Source organism: Dreissena polymorpha, chromosome 15 (assembly GCF_020536995.1).
Source record: "Dreissena polymorpha isolate Duluth1 chromosome 15, UMN_Dpol_1.0, whole genome shotgun sequence".
In the NCBI taxonomy this organism is placed as follows: domain Eukaryota; kingdom Metazoa; phylum Mollusca; class Bivalvia; order Myida; family Dreissenidae; genus Dreissena; species Dreissena polymorpha.
In genome coordinates, this window is record NC_068369.1 from 63,916,465 (window position 1) to 63,932,860 (window position 16,396).

At 35.6% G+C, this 16,396-nt stretch overlaps 1 protein-coding gene across 1 annotated transcript in view; it reads right to left on the bottom strand.

Moving 5' to 3' along the window:
- Positions 1 to 390: 390 nt before the first annotated feature.
- Positions 391 to 16,396, bottom strand: part of LOC127860021 (mushroom body large-type Kenyon cell-specific protein 1-like) — a 28,005-nt gene continuing 11,999 nt past the window's right edge. Inside the window, exons 8-11 of the mRNA XM_052397725.1 lie at positions 15,874 to 16,059; positions 11,169 to 12,312; positions 10,693 to 10,836; positions 391 to 7,571 (exon numbers count right to left, since the gene is read on the bottom strand). Coding sequence (XP_052253685.1) covers positions 7,567 to 7,571; positions 10,693 to 10,836; positions 11,169 to 12,312; positions 15,874 to 16,059 — 1,479 coding nt within the window. The 3' untranslated portion in view covers positions 391 to 7,566. The remainder of the gene's footprint in view (positions 7,572 to 10,692; positions 10,837 to 11,168; positions 12,313 to 15,873; positions 16,060 to 16,396) is intronic.

Genomic DNA, 16,396 nt, shown 5'->3' on the forward strand with positions numbered 1-16,396 from the left:
CATTTATTGTATATGTTTAACATTATCATTGCTGCATGTTATAACTTTGTTCTTGCTTATGCACATGTTTACATTATATGTTTTATATTGAATAAAAAATAAATAAAAAAAGTTCTGCCTTATTTGTGGTGGGATACTTAGCACACAGTTGATTCGAACCAGCATTACCAAATTCCGCCTAATTTGTGGTGCGACACTTAGCACACATTTGATACAAACATGCATTACCAAGTTCTGCCCAAGTTGGTTATTTGGATGCATACGGTACTCAACCTAATTAGAAATCGAATTATTTGGAAAACTGAAGTAGTACGGTACGTATGACGCTTATAACGGCAGTCTATAGGTTTACGTCAAAAGTATAATACTCACAAATCAATAAACGCCAGATTCACGTTTAAGAGTTTATTGAATATAAAATAAGAAAATCAGGTATAGTCCAGAAAATATCGATTTACGATACAATATGACACGGACATGTATAAATAAAATATCTGACAAAAAGTTAGACACACTCTGTATACAATACCCACATTTATTTAAAAATAAGCTGTACATAAAAAGCATGTCTCAAATATAAATATATGAAATTTGGTAACATTTTCACCACAACAGCAACGGTACTACAAGGCACTTTAATTCTAAAGCTAAAAGCAAAATAGCACAACAAATAGGAATTAAGCCACTTGATTAACATTGAAAATGCACATCTAAAACATTTCACCATGCCCTGCGAGGGTCTGGTGTTAAAGCAACATTAGACATAAGGCCAGTCACTAAAACCTATCATTAATATAATCTGGATATTCAAACCAGACATGCTGTGATGAACAGTTTATATGTTGCTTTGTTTGATTCCCTTCCAGACTTTTTATGGTTAGATTTCCAAAATAAAATTATTTAAATTACACTATTTAAGCAAAAAAACAAAGGGAAATATCTCTAAAAACACTTCAGAGTTCTTGCACTCTGCACTTTCTTGAAATGCTATTTGCAGATCTATTTTATTTCATCTTGCTATCTTCAATTCTAACAGAATTAAAGAATCTACAAGAAATAAACAAGGGATAACAACTCTGTAAATACTGAAGTTAGAATTATGGTACTTTAACACTACATCTCAAAGCCATTCATCAATATATCAAGTTTCATTTGAATCCATTTAATATTTGACAAGTTATGCTGCACACAAGAAAATAACATTACATTGTAAAGCTCTTCCCATTGAAACAGAATATTATGTAATACATAGTATATTATACCTTATTGTTTTGAACAAAAAAGGGTAAATCTTTTTATAAATTTATATCTGAACAATTGCCATCTATCCATGCTCCAAGTTTCATGAAAAAATATTAAGAACTTTTAAAGTTATCGCAGGATCCAGAAAACAACACCATTTTCAGCACTATTTCTAGTCTATTTGTTGCCATAGCAACCACAATTTTTGACGTAGAAACAAAATGAAATGACGTGCATAATGTCCATATTGCCATCTATCCATGTTCCAAGTTTCATGAACAAATATTAAGAACTTTTAAAGTTATCGCAGGATCCAGAAAAAAACAACAATTTTCAGCACTATTTCTAGTCTATTTGTTGCCATAGCAACCACAATTTTTGACGTGAAACAAAATGAAATGACGTGCATAATGTCCATATTGCCATCTATCCATGTTCCAAGTTTCATGAAAAAATATTAAGAACTTTTAAAGTTATCGCAGGATCCAGAAAACAACACCATTTTCAGCACTATTTCTAGTCTATTTGTTGCCATAGCAACCACAATTTTTGACGTAGGAAAAAATGAAATAACGTGCGTAATGTCCATATTGCCATCTATCCATGTTCCAAGTTTCATGAAAAAATATTCAGTACTTTTCAAGTTATTGCAGGATCCAGAAAAAAACACCATTTTCAGTACTATTTCTAGTCTATTTGTTGCCATAGCAACCACAATTTTTGACGTAGCAACAAAATGAAATGACGTGCATAATGTCCATATTGCCATATATACATGTTCCAAGTTTCATGAAAAAATATTACGAACTTTCAAAGTTATCGCAGGATCCAGAAAAGTGTGACGGATGGACAGACTGACGGATGGGGACAAAACCATAAGTCCCCTCCGGTGAAACCGGTAGGGGACTAATAAGTACTGAAAATTTATAATCATATGATATGGACTTTAGCAATAATGTATCTTCGAAAAATGTATCGTATCATAAATGTGTACTACGATGGTTATTGAAATGGTCCCCAGGTCTAGATGTTCTTTAAACTAATGCTCTGAGCAAGATACACCATTATTGGGCAAAATATGTTACTTCTAGTGTTCCCAAGGTTACTTTAACCAAGTAAAAAAACAAAAACACCCAACTTGCGGTCATATTTTTCAATGGATTAGAACCATTTTACAACTCGTCCCTGATATTATTATATAACATTTTCACAGCATGTTGCATGATAGTTTGGTAAAAAATGTGACTTCAAGTCTGAGTGTTAACAGGGTTTCACTATTGAAATATAAGAAAACTGGCCCTCCTCTGACTGTCATAGTTTTCAATGGACCTGAACCATAAAATGTTCTAAGCGGATTTTCATCATGAATAGGCAAAAAAATGTGACATCTAGAGTGTTAAAAAAGGTCAGGGCCAGGTCAATATTGTTGAGCTACATGTGTACTACATGTACTACATGACAGCATGCAATGTATGGCACTTAACTACAGTGTGACCTTAATTAATTGACAATGTCGATGAGGTAGTGTTCACAAACGTACAGACAAGACCTTACAGTGTTTGTTATACACTATTACGTATTAATGTGACATTGTACAGCCTAAGTAAGTTAATGTACCTGAATAGAAAAAGTCTCAGTATCTTAGATGGACATTTGCTGTACACAGTTTTACATAATCATCAACATTAACTATCACTGAAGTGATAAAAAAGCACAAATATTCACATAAGCTTAATATATAATTGGCAATAAGTCAAACAATGGAATGATTGAGAATAAAGGCATATAGTACCAAGGTAATGTAACAAAAGTTACTTTTACATATAAGAAGAACACATCACACCACTGATTGCGCATAAGGATTCATTCAAACATCAACAATCTACAACATTAACTCTTTAATGAACACTGGTCACCACATACTTAAAAGGTTGTACACACATGACTTTGATGAGTTATAAACTGACTTCAACTGTACATTTTTTCAGTGTGCAGCCATTTTAAACAAGTTTACTAAAGAGACCGTCAAAATGTGCCATTGGTAAAAAAACAAAACAATAGTAACAAAAGACAAAACAACAATAAACACATCAAATAATTAAATAATACATATAAACGTCAATGTTACTTTTAATAAGGACTAGAATGAGTAAAAAAACAGATTTATATTGTATTGTGCGTCCATACAAAAAATATGTCAAGAAACACACAATGAGATTCCATAACATGACTAGAAAATAAGCTGTGTCAAAAAAATACATTTACACATCATTGCACATATGGAATATTTGACTGGTCAAAGTACTTTCAGACTTTCATTAAAAATAAATGAAACTGTGATTTCTAAAAAGTGCATTTAATGCATTTGAAACTATTTTGTTATAACATTTCAATATTCAGAAAATTTCCCTTCACTTTATTCTGAAAGAGCATTTCCAAAAACCGCATAATTATTGTTGAGTACTTTTTTTACATGCAATCTAATATTTAATGCTCTGCAACAGTGTGACTTGTTCAAAAGCAAATACAGGATGTTGAAAATGTAGCTGACTGTAGCTTATTTAGCACCTAGAATAATTGTTAACATTCAATATTACCTCATCTTGTGCAGTTTAAAGTATAATCATGAACACAATTAAACTCATTAAACAGGTCATAAATATATGTGAAGTGGCGGTCTGCATGACAATAAACACATGTGAATACATTATCATTATTAAAATCAAATATGTAAATTTAAGTCCTTTGCATGAAATTTACATATTTTAAGGAAACAGCTGTCAATTATTGACAGATCCGTTGAAAATGTCAATCTTTCAAACACGTGTACAGTTATTCATGGGGAGGGGAATAAGCATTTTATCATCTATTGATATACACCAACTGTCACATTTCAATTTTCTAGAATAAAAATGTGTACTTAATAAAGTTGAGAAAAGTACAAGTAGGAAGTAGCTTTTGCATGCAATACTCAACAGCTGTAAAGGCATCAAGTCAAATTTTCATATATAAGGAAAACCTTTGAATATATTGATATCTGGATATAGGAACTGATTCAATGAAAATTAAAACTTATTCACCAAAAGTATGCCTAAAGCAAGCAAAGTTTAATTGAATACTAAGTTATAGTTTTCTAAAGTTTTGCACTTATCACATTTAAAGTAAAGCTAAGAATACAAGATGATGAAAGGGAGCGTAAGTTGGTACAGTAAGTTCTAGACAACTTACATTAAATATATCCTACTGAAAATAAACCTTTACAATAAACATCAGTTCAAAGTTAATACATCTGAGAAACATGTTTTGAGCATGCCTCCTACGTTTAAAGTTGACCTATGTTGACTTAAAAAACAACAACAAGAATAACAATTTAAAAGCAAATATAAATACCAATAAAGAAAGTAAAATGTATGATAAATTGAATGCCTTGAGACTTTTAATGCCTTGAAACTTATAAGGGATGTAATGCTAGATTACAGTATTTAATGTGGAAATATGCTTTTCAAACACTGAGAAATATTTTTTTGCATTTGAGTGTCAACTGTAGTACCGGTATAAATTATTGCACAGTCAAAATAGGAATACAATTATATAAGGGTTCATAAGAATATTCACATATATTTTTGGTAGATTTCTATTTCTGATCTGTATCTGATATCAATTCATGATTATTATTATTTTACAACAGATTTTAGACTTGGTGTACAGTAAAACACAACAATCTTCTTGACATTGTGTCATTTTTATTTAGTAATCTAAGTTGGGTATACCTATTTTTCACTTTAAAGGGGCCTTTCCACAGATTTTGGCATGTATTAAAGTTTGTCATTAAATACTTTATATAAATACATTTAAAGATTGGACCTAAAAAACTCCAGTAAAATAAACAAGAATACAATTAAAACAAGAGATGTGTTTGTAAGAAACACAATGCCCCCTATTGCGCCGCTTTGAAGCCATAAATTTGACCTTTGACCTTGAAGGATGACCTTGACCTTTCACCGCTCAAAATTTGCAGCTCCATGAGATACACATGCATGCCAAATATCAAGTTGCTATCTTCAATATTGCAAAAGTTATGAAAAAGGTTAAAGTTTTTTAATTAGTTTTTTTGACCTTTGATCTTAAAGGATGACCTTGACCTTTCACCACTCAAAAAGTGCAGCTCCATGAGATACACATGCATGCCAAATATCAAGTTGCTATCTTGAATATTGCAAAAGTTATGACCAAAGTTAAAGTTTTGGTTAAAGTTTTGGGACACACACACACATACAATGACAGACAGGCCAAAAACAATATACCCCCGATCTTTCGATCCGGGGGCATAAAAAGATAAAAACAAGAGATGTGTTTGTCAGAAACACAATGCCCCCTAATGCACCACTTTGAAGCCATATATTTGAACTTTAACCTTGAAGGATGACCTTGACCTTTCACCACTCAAAATGTGCAGCTCCATGAGATACACATGCATATCAAGTTGCTATCTTCAATAATGCAAAAGTTATTACAAAACTTTAACCAAGGTTAAAGTTTTGGGACACACACAATGAATGAATGACAGACCAAGGCCAAAAACAATATACCCCGATCTTTCGATCCGGGGGCTTAAAAAAAAGTAACCCTCAACTGGGCTCGAACCACTGACCCCTGGAGTCCTGGAGTAAAATTCTTCCGCTTAGACCACTCGGCTATCCTTGATTATACTATGAGGTGATTGATGTACTTACTTTATATATGCAATCCTCATAGTTTCACAAAAAAAACAACGACAACAACAGACATTTCCAAATTATTCAATCGTTTCGCAATGCAAGCAGCAACAATTTATAATTTTCAGGTTTTCAAATCGTCAAAAAATGCATATTATGGATATTTTAGAGCATTATAACTGTTCAGTATTACTATTTCCTCACAAATATCATAACTAAAACGAAAATTTGCGAATCTGAAACAACTGTTTTTAATGTTATCAATTTACCAAAATGTGAAAAGGCCCCTTTAAAAAAAAAGACACCTGGTCTAACTAGTTTAAACCTATTTATTTTAGATTGATTGCATAGAAAGGCAAAGGCTTATTTGAAACGCTCTCTAGTCCATTTACTGGCACAAAAACCAGTACTTGGTGTCTTTAGGGGGAGATTTAAAGAATGCTCCCACAGTGGGGATCAAACCTGTGACCTCCCGATCGCTAGGGGGACACCATATCAACAACACTATACTTGGTGTCTATGGCGGTAATCTAAAGAACGCTCCCACAGTTGGGATCAAACCTGTGACCTCCCAATCGCTAGGCCGACACCATATCCACTACACCACTTCATACTTGACCGGACCCGCAAATCAGCATTGGTCAAAGTATCCTTCAGAGTACAATTGTTTGGTCTATGTCAACTTCAATGTGTTACTTATTCAATTATTCTATTACGAATAATTAAATGTTTCTATGTTGAGAATATAATGTGTCTTAAACTTTTGATCAACTTTGCAAGAATATTCTTTAGTATAATAAATGAGATGTTCAGTGTGTATTTAGAGACAACTTTTGCTGGTCTATATTCATAGGAACGTCTTATCGCCATGTGAGGAATTCAATATTATTCTATTCAACCTGAACGATTCAATTTTCTCAAATTTTACAAAATAAACTTATTTGGTTGTAAATGGTGCACATGACCTGGTCTAATTGGAAAATACATATGAAAAAGTAATATAACACAATACAAAACAAATGAGATAAACATTAACAAGGTATCATAGGATTAAAAAAGAACATCATGTAATGGCCATTTATATCTTGACTAGAGTTTATTGTACAAAAAGTCAAACACAGGCTTTTGCTGACTAGAACACTCATTTATTTAACCCTTTTCCACTCAGAAGCAACGTGAAAATGGCTATGTGCAAACAGCATAAAACCAGAACAGCCTTTGAGTAACTCGCAGTCTGTTCAGGTTTTATGCTGTTTGCTGCTCATCAGTATCTAAGGTTTGGAGATGAAGCCTTAAAAACTGAATCTACGGTAGTAGGAAAGGTATTAAATTAAATATAACTTTCTAAGGGAGTACACATGTGTGAAAATATGTATCCAAGTGGTAAAGGGTTAAAACCACCTTAAACATATTCTGAAGAGGTATCATGACAATCAAAACCTGTTCACATGCTGATGCACAAACATCAGATGATGACTTGGATGATGGTTAACAGCGCTGATATAAGAGAATGTTTCACACAGACATTGAGACACAGTCGAGACACACATGTGATAAACTTGACCTCATTGGCTTCACATGTATGATGGCACATGCATGGACCGCTCTCTCAACCTACAATAAACAGTCAGAACACACTAGTAATTGAAATTGGAATAAGACATTAATCTTGGAATAAATTGTGTTTTTTTCTATTTTGTTATATGCAGTTTTACATGTTGGACAACCTATGCAGACCCCTGCTTGTATAATTGTATCATTTAAAAAGGTGTTAATCACACAACCGCTTACCTAAATGTATTTTTTGTAATTGACAATAAAAGAGATTCTGTCCATGTGTGCATGGACACAGTTTCAAATTATGGTTGAAATGCTATAAAACATAATCAAGAAAAAGTAATTGAAAAGTGCACATTAGACAATATTACAAAAATGCATTCAGACATCAAAACAAACAGTTTAGTGCAAGGAAATCAACACATTGATGTCCATTCAAAGTTTAATGTCAAAATTCACATAATACAGTGTTTGCGGAAACACTGAATAGACACATGTAAGGGCTGGGCAATGATTCAGTTGTCATACATGTAGCGTGCATCAATCTTAACAATAATTATTGCCCTATTGGGATATAAGATTAATAAATTTTATCATTTCTGATAACTGTTCAAAGTCATGCATATCTCGTTCATAATACAAGTAGTGAGAATACAACATCTGAGCATTGTGCTCAGGTAGCTAAAAAATTGAAAAATGAATTTCATTACAATACTTAAACAGATAGAAACACTAATTGGTGTATAAATAAGACATGTTATCAATTAGGATGCTATACTCATATGCAGGTTGAGAAAATTGAAATCACCTTTAATCTTTTTTACTTTATATCATTAGATTTCACATAAAGATATTATAGATTTTCTTATAAAAATACTGACAATATTAAAGCAAACGCATCCATTCAATAAATTATTTGTACTGTGACTATTTTTACAAAAATTGTTAGCTTAATGCCTAACATTAACTTAATCATACCTGAAAAAGACATCAAAAGCACCATAGCTTGCTTTATTTGTGCTTTAAAACTGTGTGAATGCTAATTAATGTTCTAATGTTGATTAACCCATTTATGCCTAGTGGACTCTCCCATCTTTCTAAATTGGATTAATTGATTTCCAAAATGAGGGATGTCTAGTATAATTATTTCTATATTTAGAATATTTCTTACATAAATTCCTTAAAGCAAACAGCGCAGACCCGATGAGACGCCGCTGTTTGCCAAGGCCTTCTTTCTAGACGCTAGGCATAAATGGGTTAACAGGAAATACATGGGCAAATGTACTTTCTTAAATATTATTTCCAGAAAATTATGTAAACATTTAGACATAACACTTCACATTAAATGTATCAGAAGCACATTTCTTTGATGAATGTGCAATAAATGTCATACAAAGTGCTACAATCAATGGCCATCATCCAAATTTATTTGCCCAGAATTGTTTAATATAAACAAGATTTTTCAATGGGTTTATAGCAATGACAAATGCCATATTAATGTCCAATTAGCGATATATCTAATTGGTGATTTATAGCTTCTTTCCCACTAACATATTGCCCATTAATCAATGCAAGTGAACTATCAATACGTTGTGTGAAATACATACACTAACATAAATCATGTTGTAAACAATTAGGAATAGATTTCCAGTATTTCTTTTGCATTAAATTTGCATTAAATGCTGACCTTGCACTGTTATACCTTATATTATCTTTATTTATCACTTTGTTTGTTCTTCTTTAGTCAATAACAACTGTGAATGGTGCCTTACATGACTTCAAAACCGATGGTTCAAATTAATATATCACAACAAGTTTTAATTAACTTTAAAGTCTAAATAAAAACTGATAATGAATGATTAGAAAGAATATTTAACATAATCAATTAACATAATACATTATAATTCATCATAAACATAGAAAAACTATTCAAAGAAGTAAAAAAAAAGAGTTATACTAACTTACATTATATATGATACCAAATAAGACATATTATGACTCCTATAATCAGGTGACTCTTATAATCAAGTAACTCCTATAATTATGGGACTCCTATAATCATGTGACTTATAGCATTATGTGACTTCTATAATCATGTGACTCCTATAATCATGTGAGCCCTATAATCATGTAACTCCTATAATCACATGACTCCTATAATAATGTGACTACTATAATAATAAGACTACTATAATAATGTGACTACTATAATCATGTGACTCCTATAATCATGAGACTCCTATAATCAAATGACTCCTATAATAATATGACTCCTATAATCAAATGACTCCTATAATAATCGGACTACTATATTCATGCAACTCCTATAATAATGTGACTCCTAAAATCAAATGACTCCTATAATAATGTGACTACTATATTCATGTGACACCTATAATAATGTGACTCCTATAATCACATGACTACTGTAATAATGTGACTCCTATAATAATGTGACTCCTATAATAATGTGACTACTATAATAATGTGACTCCTATAATCACGAGACTCCTATAATCAAATGACTCCTATAATAATATGACTCCTATAATAATGTGACTCCTATAATAATGTGACTACTATAATCATGTGACTCCTATAATCATGTGACTCCTATAATCACGAGACTCCTATAATCACATGACTACTATAATCATGTGACTAATATAATCATGTGACTCCTATAATCATGTGACTCCTATAATCAAGAGACTCCTATAATCACATGACTACTATAATCACATGACTCCTATAATCACATGACTACTATAATCATGTGACCTCAATAATCATGTGACTCCTACAATCATATGACTCCTATAATCATGTGACTCCTGTAATCACCTGACTCCTATAATCACATGACTCCTATAATCACATGACTACTATAATCATGTGACCTCAATAATCATGTGACTAAAATAATCATGTGACTCCTATCATCACGTGACTACTATAATCACATGACTACTATAATCATGTGACTTATATCATCATGTGACTCCAATAATCATGTGACTCCTAAAATCATGTGACCTCAATAATCATGTGACTTATATTCATGTGACTCCTATAATCACGAGACTCCTATAATCATGTGACTCCTATAATCACGTGACTCTTATAAAAATGTAATTCATATAATCATGTGACTCATCAAACTCGGAGTCTGACTTACTCTGCACTTTATGCTGCAGTTTCCTTAGCAGCTCTGATGCAGGGGTGCTGATACCGAAACCCACGCCAAACAGGCCCAGGGCGGCAGCGTTCTCATAAGGCAAGCCCCCGGACATAGCTGGCAACCATGGGGACGTGGATTGACCTGCAGTGAGTTTTTTTGCTTTATATTTGACATTATATTCTGTGCCTTTAGATTAGGAAAACTCGTGCGATAAACCATCAAATTGGGAAAATGAAACATTATGAATATCATTATAGATAATTGTATTCCAAATGTCTTTAAGTGCATGTTAAATTTGCATGTTTAAATGTATATTATGAAGTTCTACGAAATTATATCGCTGTAAACTCAATAAACCAATAATTAAGCTTATTGGAAAAGTTTGGCATCTGTTTTGGAAATTTATGTTAAGATTTTTGCCACTGTGAAACTGCCTGTAAGAGGTGGTAACTGTGGGCAAAAAAATCACTGACCTGATTTGGGTGGACTAGAGTTGGACGACTCTCTGGAGGACATTCTCTTGTCTGGTGACAGTTCCTCCTCATCCAGTGAGCCTTGAGAGTTAGAGTTCTCCTCATCTTCCTTTCTCTTGGCTGCCTCTGCCTCTTGTTTCTGTTTTGCTTCTTGCTGCTCCTTGATTTTCTTTTGCCTCAATAGGTGGCGCTCTTTCACTTTGTACTCCAGTGTGGAATGAGGCACCCCATAGTAGCTGCCCGCCCTGTGGACACTCATCTCTCCCCTCTGTACCGCTTTCACAGCTTCCGTGAGCAGCTGGCTGTTGTATTTTCGGTACTGGCCACGTTTTGGTCTTGTTTTCTTGGCCTGCGTTCCACCAGATGAGGAATTATGGCTAGATGTAACTGACGCTGATGTTGATGAAGACTTTCCCTGGCTGCCATGATGGGACTCACGACGGCTTCTTTTAGGGGGAGATGAGGCACATACATCTGGTACGGAAAATGCAGACAAAATTGACTCTTTTGCTTTTTGCTTTTCTTCATTGGTCGCCGAACCCACAAGGCCAGCAAAATCTGTTGATTCCAGCTTGCACTTGACTTTCTCTGAGATCGTTTTGACTATAATGTCTTTGAGGGTATCCCCAATCCTGGTATTGTCATATTTTAAAAGGCCTTCGTAGATCCTCCTCTCCATGTCGCTGTCTTTTGAAAGGGCCGGGCCCCTCTTCTCACCGATTGAGGGTAGCGATTGATAGATATAATCAGGCACTTTGTTACCCGCATCGGAATCCGAGGAGTTAGACTCGTGCAGGCTGTTCAGGAATGGATGGCTTGTATTTAAGGCTTTGTAAAGGGCATCCTGCAAAAGGCCGCTGGAATTCATAACAGAACTCTCCTTGAGTTCGCGTTTAACTCTCTTTGCTTGTGGCGGTGCTTGGTGGTGGTGGTGGTGGTCCGAGACGTGGCGGTCACGCCCATCGCACACCCTACCACTTCTGGACTTGGCTGAGGGCCTGGCTGCGGGGACCTCATTGCTGGCCGTGCATTCGTCACGCCTGCGGGTCCTGATAGCTCGGATCTCCTGCTGGAGCCTCTCGTGGGTAAGCCTCTTGATCAGATCGTGCTGGTAGGGCTTGAATCTGTGGGCAGCTGCCTTCGCCTGGGCAAACAGACGTAACATAAACATATGAGCAGTGATCTAGCAAAACGGGGCTTAAAACATGTGCTTCTGCACAGGCTAATCAGGGACGACACTTTCTACCCAAACAGGATTGTTGCTAAAAAGAGACTTTCTTCAAACAAAAAATACCATAAAAGTTGCAAGTGTCCCTAATTGACCTGTGCGGAATGCATAGGCTAATCTAGGACAACACTTAACACACATGAATTAAGATCTGTTTTCTCAAAGCACAGCTCATACATGATACAGCTGCAAAGCTGAATATATGTACAATATGTGTTTTTTTTACTGATATTTTAAACTTTCCCCAAAATATTATTTAGGCAATGATTTTCTTTTATCACATTACAAAATCCATTGCTTAATATTAGTAAAATTTATTCAGCCTGGGACCGTATTTACTCACTGTTTCTAATAAGAATGAATAAAATATTAGACTCAAGACAGGATTATCATTAAGTAAGATTCTAACAACAGGACACTCAAAACTATACAAATTTGGTCATAAACTGTGTTTTCAGACTTCAGTCAAACAATAGGTTGGTGAATAAAGCCCCTGGTTTTCTAGTGACATGCTTCCCATCTTGAAATACTTTGCTTCATTCCCATTAATTAGGCCTGGTTTCCCCATGGAATGCCTTCAATATTTATATACTTGGATTCATAACAATGATTTAAACCTGGTATTCCATTGAAAAGTCTCCAATATTTTAAATACTTGGCTCCGATACAATGAATTAAGCCTGTTCAATGATACACATCCTTTAATTTATAAACTTTACTTCATAACAAGATATATGTGTTCGTCAGAAACACAATATCCCCTACTGCGCCGCTTTGAAATAAAATTTCTATTTATCATTTTGCAGGTATACAAATCATCTCCCTTTAAAGCTTATTACTTCCCTTGGATTTTGTCCAATCCAACCGGAGGGGGGGGGGGGGGTCTGTAGACAGTCAAAAATGACCAAGTCAGACATCACTGACAACCAAGGCCTGTGTTTTAACAAAGAGATCATAGCCAGAGTTCATCATGTATCTATGGACATAAGTCCACAGGTATGTAATGAACCCTACCATTCACAAATTAGTACAGGAAAGAAATGATAATTATATCATTTAAAAAAGAATATTTGAAAAATCAATCATTTGAGTTATAAATAATCAAAATAAAAAATCTGTACAGTAACTGTGAAAAGAACTTAAATTCTTGGTAGGGAAATATAAAATCTGAGATTTTTTATTTTATAAATTACTCTCTTGAAAATAATTGTCTCTAACAAATCTCTACTTTTAGTAGCAAATAATTAAAAGCCACTACCAAGACTGTAGATTCACCACTCAAAATGTGCAGCTCCATGAGATACACATGCATGTCAAATATCAAGTTGCTATGTTCAATATTGAATATTTATCTCCCTTTAAAGCTTATTACTTCCCTTGGATTTGTATTTTTTACCTTAGACCTTAAAAGATGACCTTGACCTTTTACCACGATGTGTTTGTCAGAAACACAATGCCGCCTACTGCGCCGCTTTGATTTATTTAACAAAAATATATAATTTGCCAGGTCAGATAATTATGTCCATTTAAAGCTTATTACTTCCCTTGGATTTGTTTGTTCGACCCCGTGACCTAGTTTTTGACCCGGCATGACCCATATTCCAACTTGACCTAGATATTGTCTAGATACAACTTCTGACCAAGTTTCGTAAAGGATGAAAACTATTTGAACTAGAAATGGCGCGGCAGAGGCCGACGCGTATCCCCACGCCGAATGTTTGACCTAGGTGTGCCCCAGGGTTGGTAATGGGGCCATGCATAGCTGAGATTGACCGTATTGTCATAAGAGAAGTTCATCATCAATTAGAAGTGAATTGGTGTAGAAATGAAGAAGTTATAGTAAAAGGCAATTTTGGGTGGGTGTGACATATGTGGGCAGGGCGCCCCAGGGTTGGTAATGGGGCCATGCATAGTTGAGATTGACCGTATTGTCATAAGAGAGGTTCAGTATCAATTTGAAGTGAATCGGTGTAGAAATGAAGAAATTATAGTAAAAGGCAATTTTGGGTGGGTGTGGTCTATGTGGGCGGGGCGCCCCAGGGTTGGTAATGGGGCCATGCATAGTTGAGATTGACTGTATTGTCATAAGAGAAGTTCAATATCAATTTGAAGTGAATCGGTGTAGAAATGAAGAAATTATAGTAAAGGCAATTTTGGGTGGGTGTGGTCTATGTGGGCGGGGCCCCAGGGTTGGTTATGGGGCCATGCATAGTTGAGATTGACCCTAATGTCATAAGAGAAGTTCAGTATCAATTTGAAGTGAATCCGTGTAGAAATGAAAAAATTATAGTAAATGGAATTTTTTGGTGGGTGTGGCCTATGTGGGCGGGCGCCCCAGGGTTGGGATTGGGGCCATGCATAGTTGAAATTGACCCTAATGTCATAACAAAAGTTCAGTATCAATTTGAAGTGAATCCGTGTAGAAATGAAAAAATTATATAGTAAATGGAAATTTTTGGTGGGTGTGGCCTATGTGGGCGGGGCGCCCCAGGGTTGGGAATGGGGCCATGCATGGTTGAGATTGACCGTATTGTCATAGATGAGGTCCAGTATCAATTTGAAGTGAATCGGTGTAGAAATAAAGAAGTAAATGTAAAATAACCTAAAAAAATGAGTGATAATTTCTGACGCGGCCCCACCCCAACCCCTATAACTTTTGACCCAGGGGTCAGATCAAAATTCCAAATAGTGCAGGGTCGCACATATGCTCATAGCTACCATGTGTGTAAATTTCAAGGTTCTAGTGCTTTTAGTGTAGGAGGAGATAGTGGCCAGGACGGACGGACAGACGGACGGACAGACGGACGGACAGACGGACGGACGGCGGAGATCACCACAATATCCCCACCTTTTTTTCAAAAAGCGTGGGGATAATTAGGGAGCGGACACGAAAAGTCTGACAGACTGACAGACACACAGACGGACAGTGCAAAAACTATATACCCCCTTTTCTTCGAAAGGGGCATAAAAATGATTTAAGCATTGATTTCTCATGGCAATCCTCAAATATTAGAAATCCTTGGCTTCATTACAATGAATTAAGCCTGCTGGTTTTCTATGAAACAGCTCCAATATTTAGAATACTTGGCTACATTTAAACAAATTAAGCTTATCCCATGGTGCACCTTATATATTTGAGTTGTATGACTATTATAATTAATTAAGCATTAAACATGGTTTTCAAATGCCACACCTCCAACATATAAAATATTTGGTTTCCAAACAATGATTTCAGCCTTGTTTTCCCAGGCATACCTCCTGTGTTAATCTACTATCCATCGACTGCCGGGGGGAACTTTCTTTGTAGTGGTTTTGCAACTACTTTGCAGTGGTTTTTCACCTACTTTGTATTGGTTTTGCACCTACTTTGAATTGATTTTGCACCTAATTTGTGGTGGTTTTGCATCTACTTTGTAGTGGTTTTACACCTACTTTGTAGTGGTTTTGCACAATCTTTGTAGTAGTTCTTTCACCTACCTTGTAGTGGTTCATGGATGCCTGGCTGATGTTGTGCTTGTGCCTGAGAGCCTGCAGCCTCCTCTCCCACTCTGTCTCCTCCTCCATGTTGCCGTAGTGCATGCTAATCATCTCCGGTGTGATGAAGTAGGGCATGGCAATGGGGGTCAGGTACTGCAGTGAGGACAGCTGTAGCAGGTCTGTCAGCTACATAGGAGAGATAGAGAGATATGAAGTAGGGCATGGCTATGGGAGCCAGGTACTGCAGTGAGGACAGCTGCAGCAGGTCTGTCAGCTACATAGGAGAGAGAGAGAGATATGAAGTAGGGCATGGCTATGGGGGCCAGGTACTGCAGTGACGACGGGCCAGGTACTGCAGTGACGACAGCTGCAGCAGGTCTGTCAGCTACATAGGAGAGAGAGATATGAAGTAGGGCATGGCAATGGGAGTCAGGTACTGCAATGAGGACAGCTGCAGCAGGTCTGTGAGCTACATAGGAGAGATGGAGAGATATGAAGTAGGGCATGGCTATGGGAGCCAGGT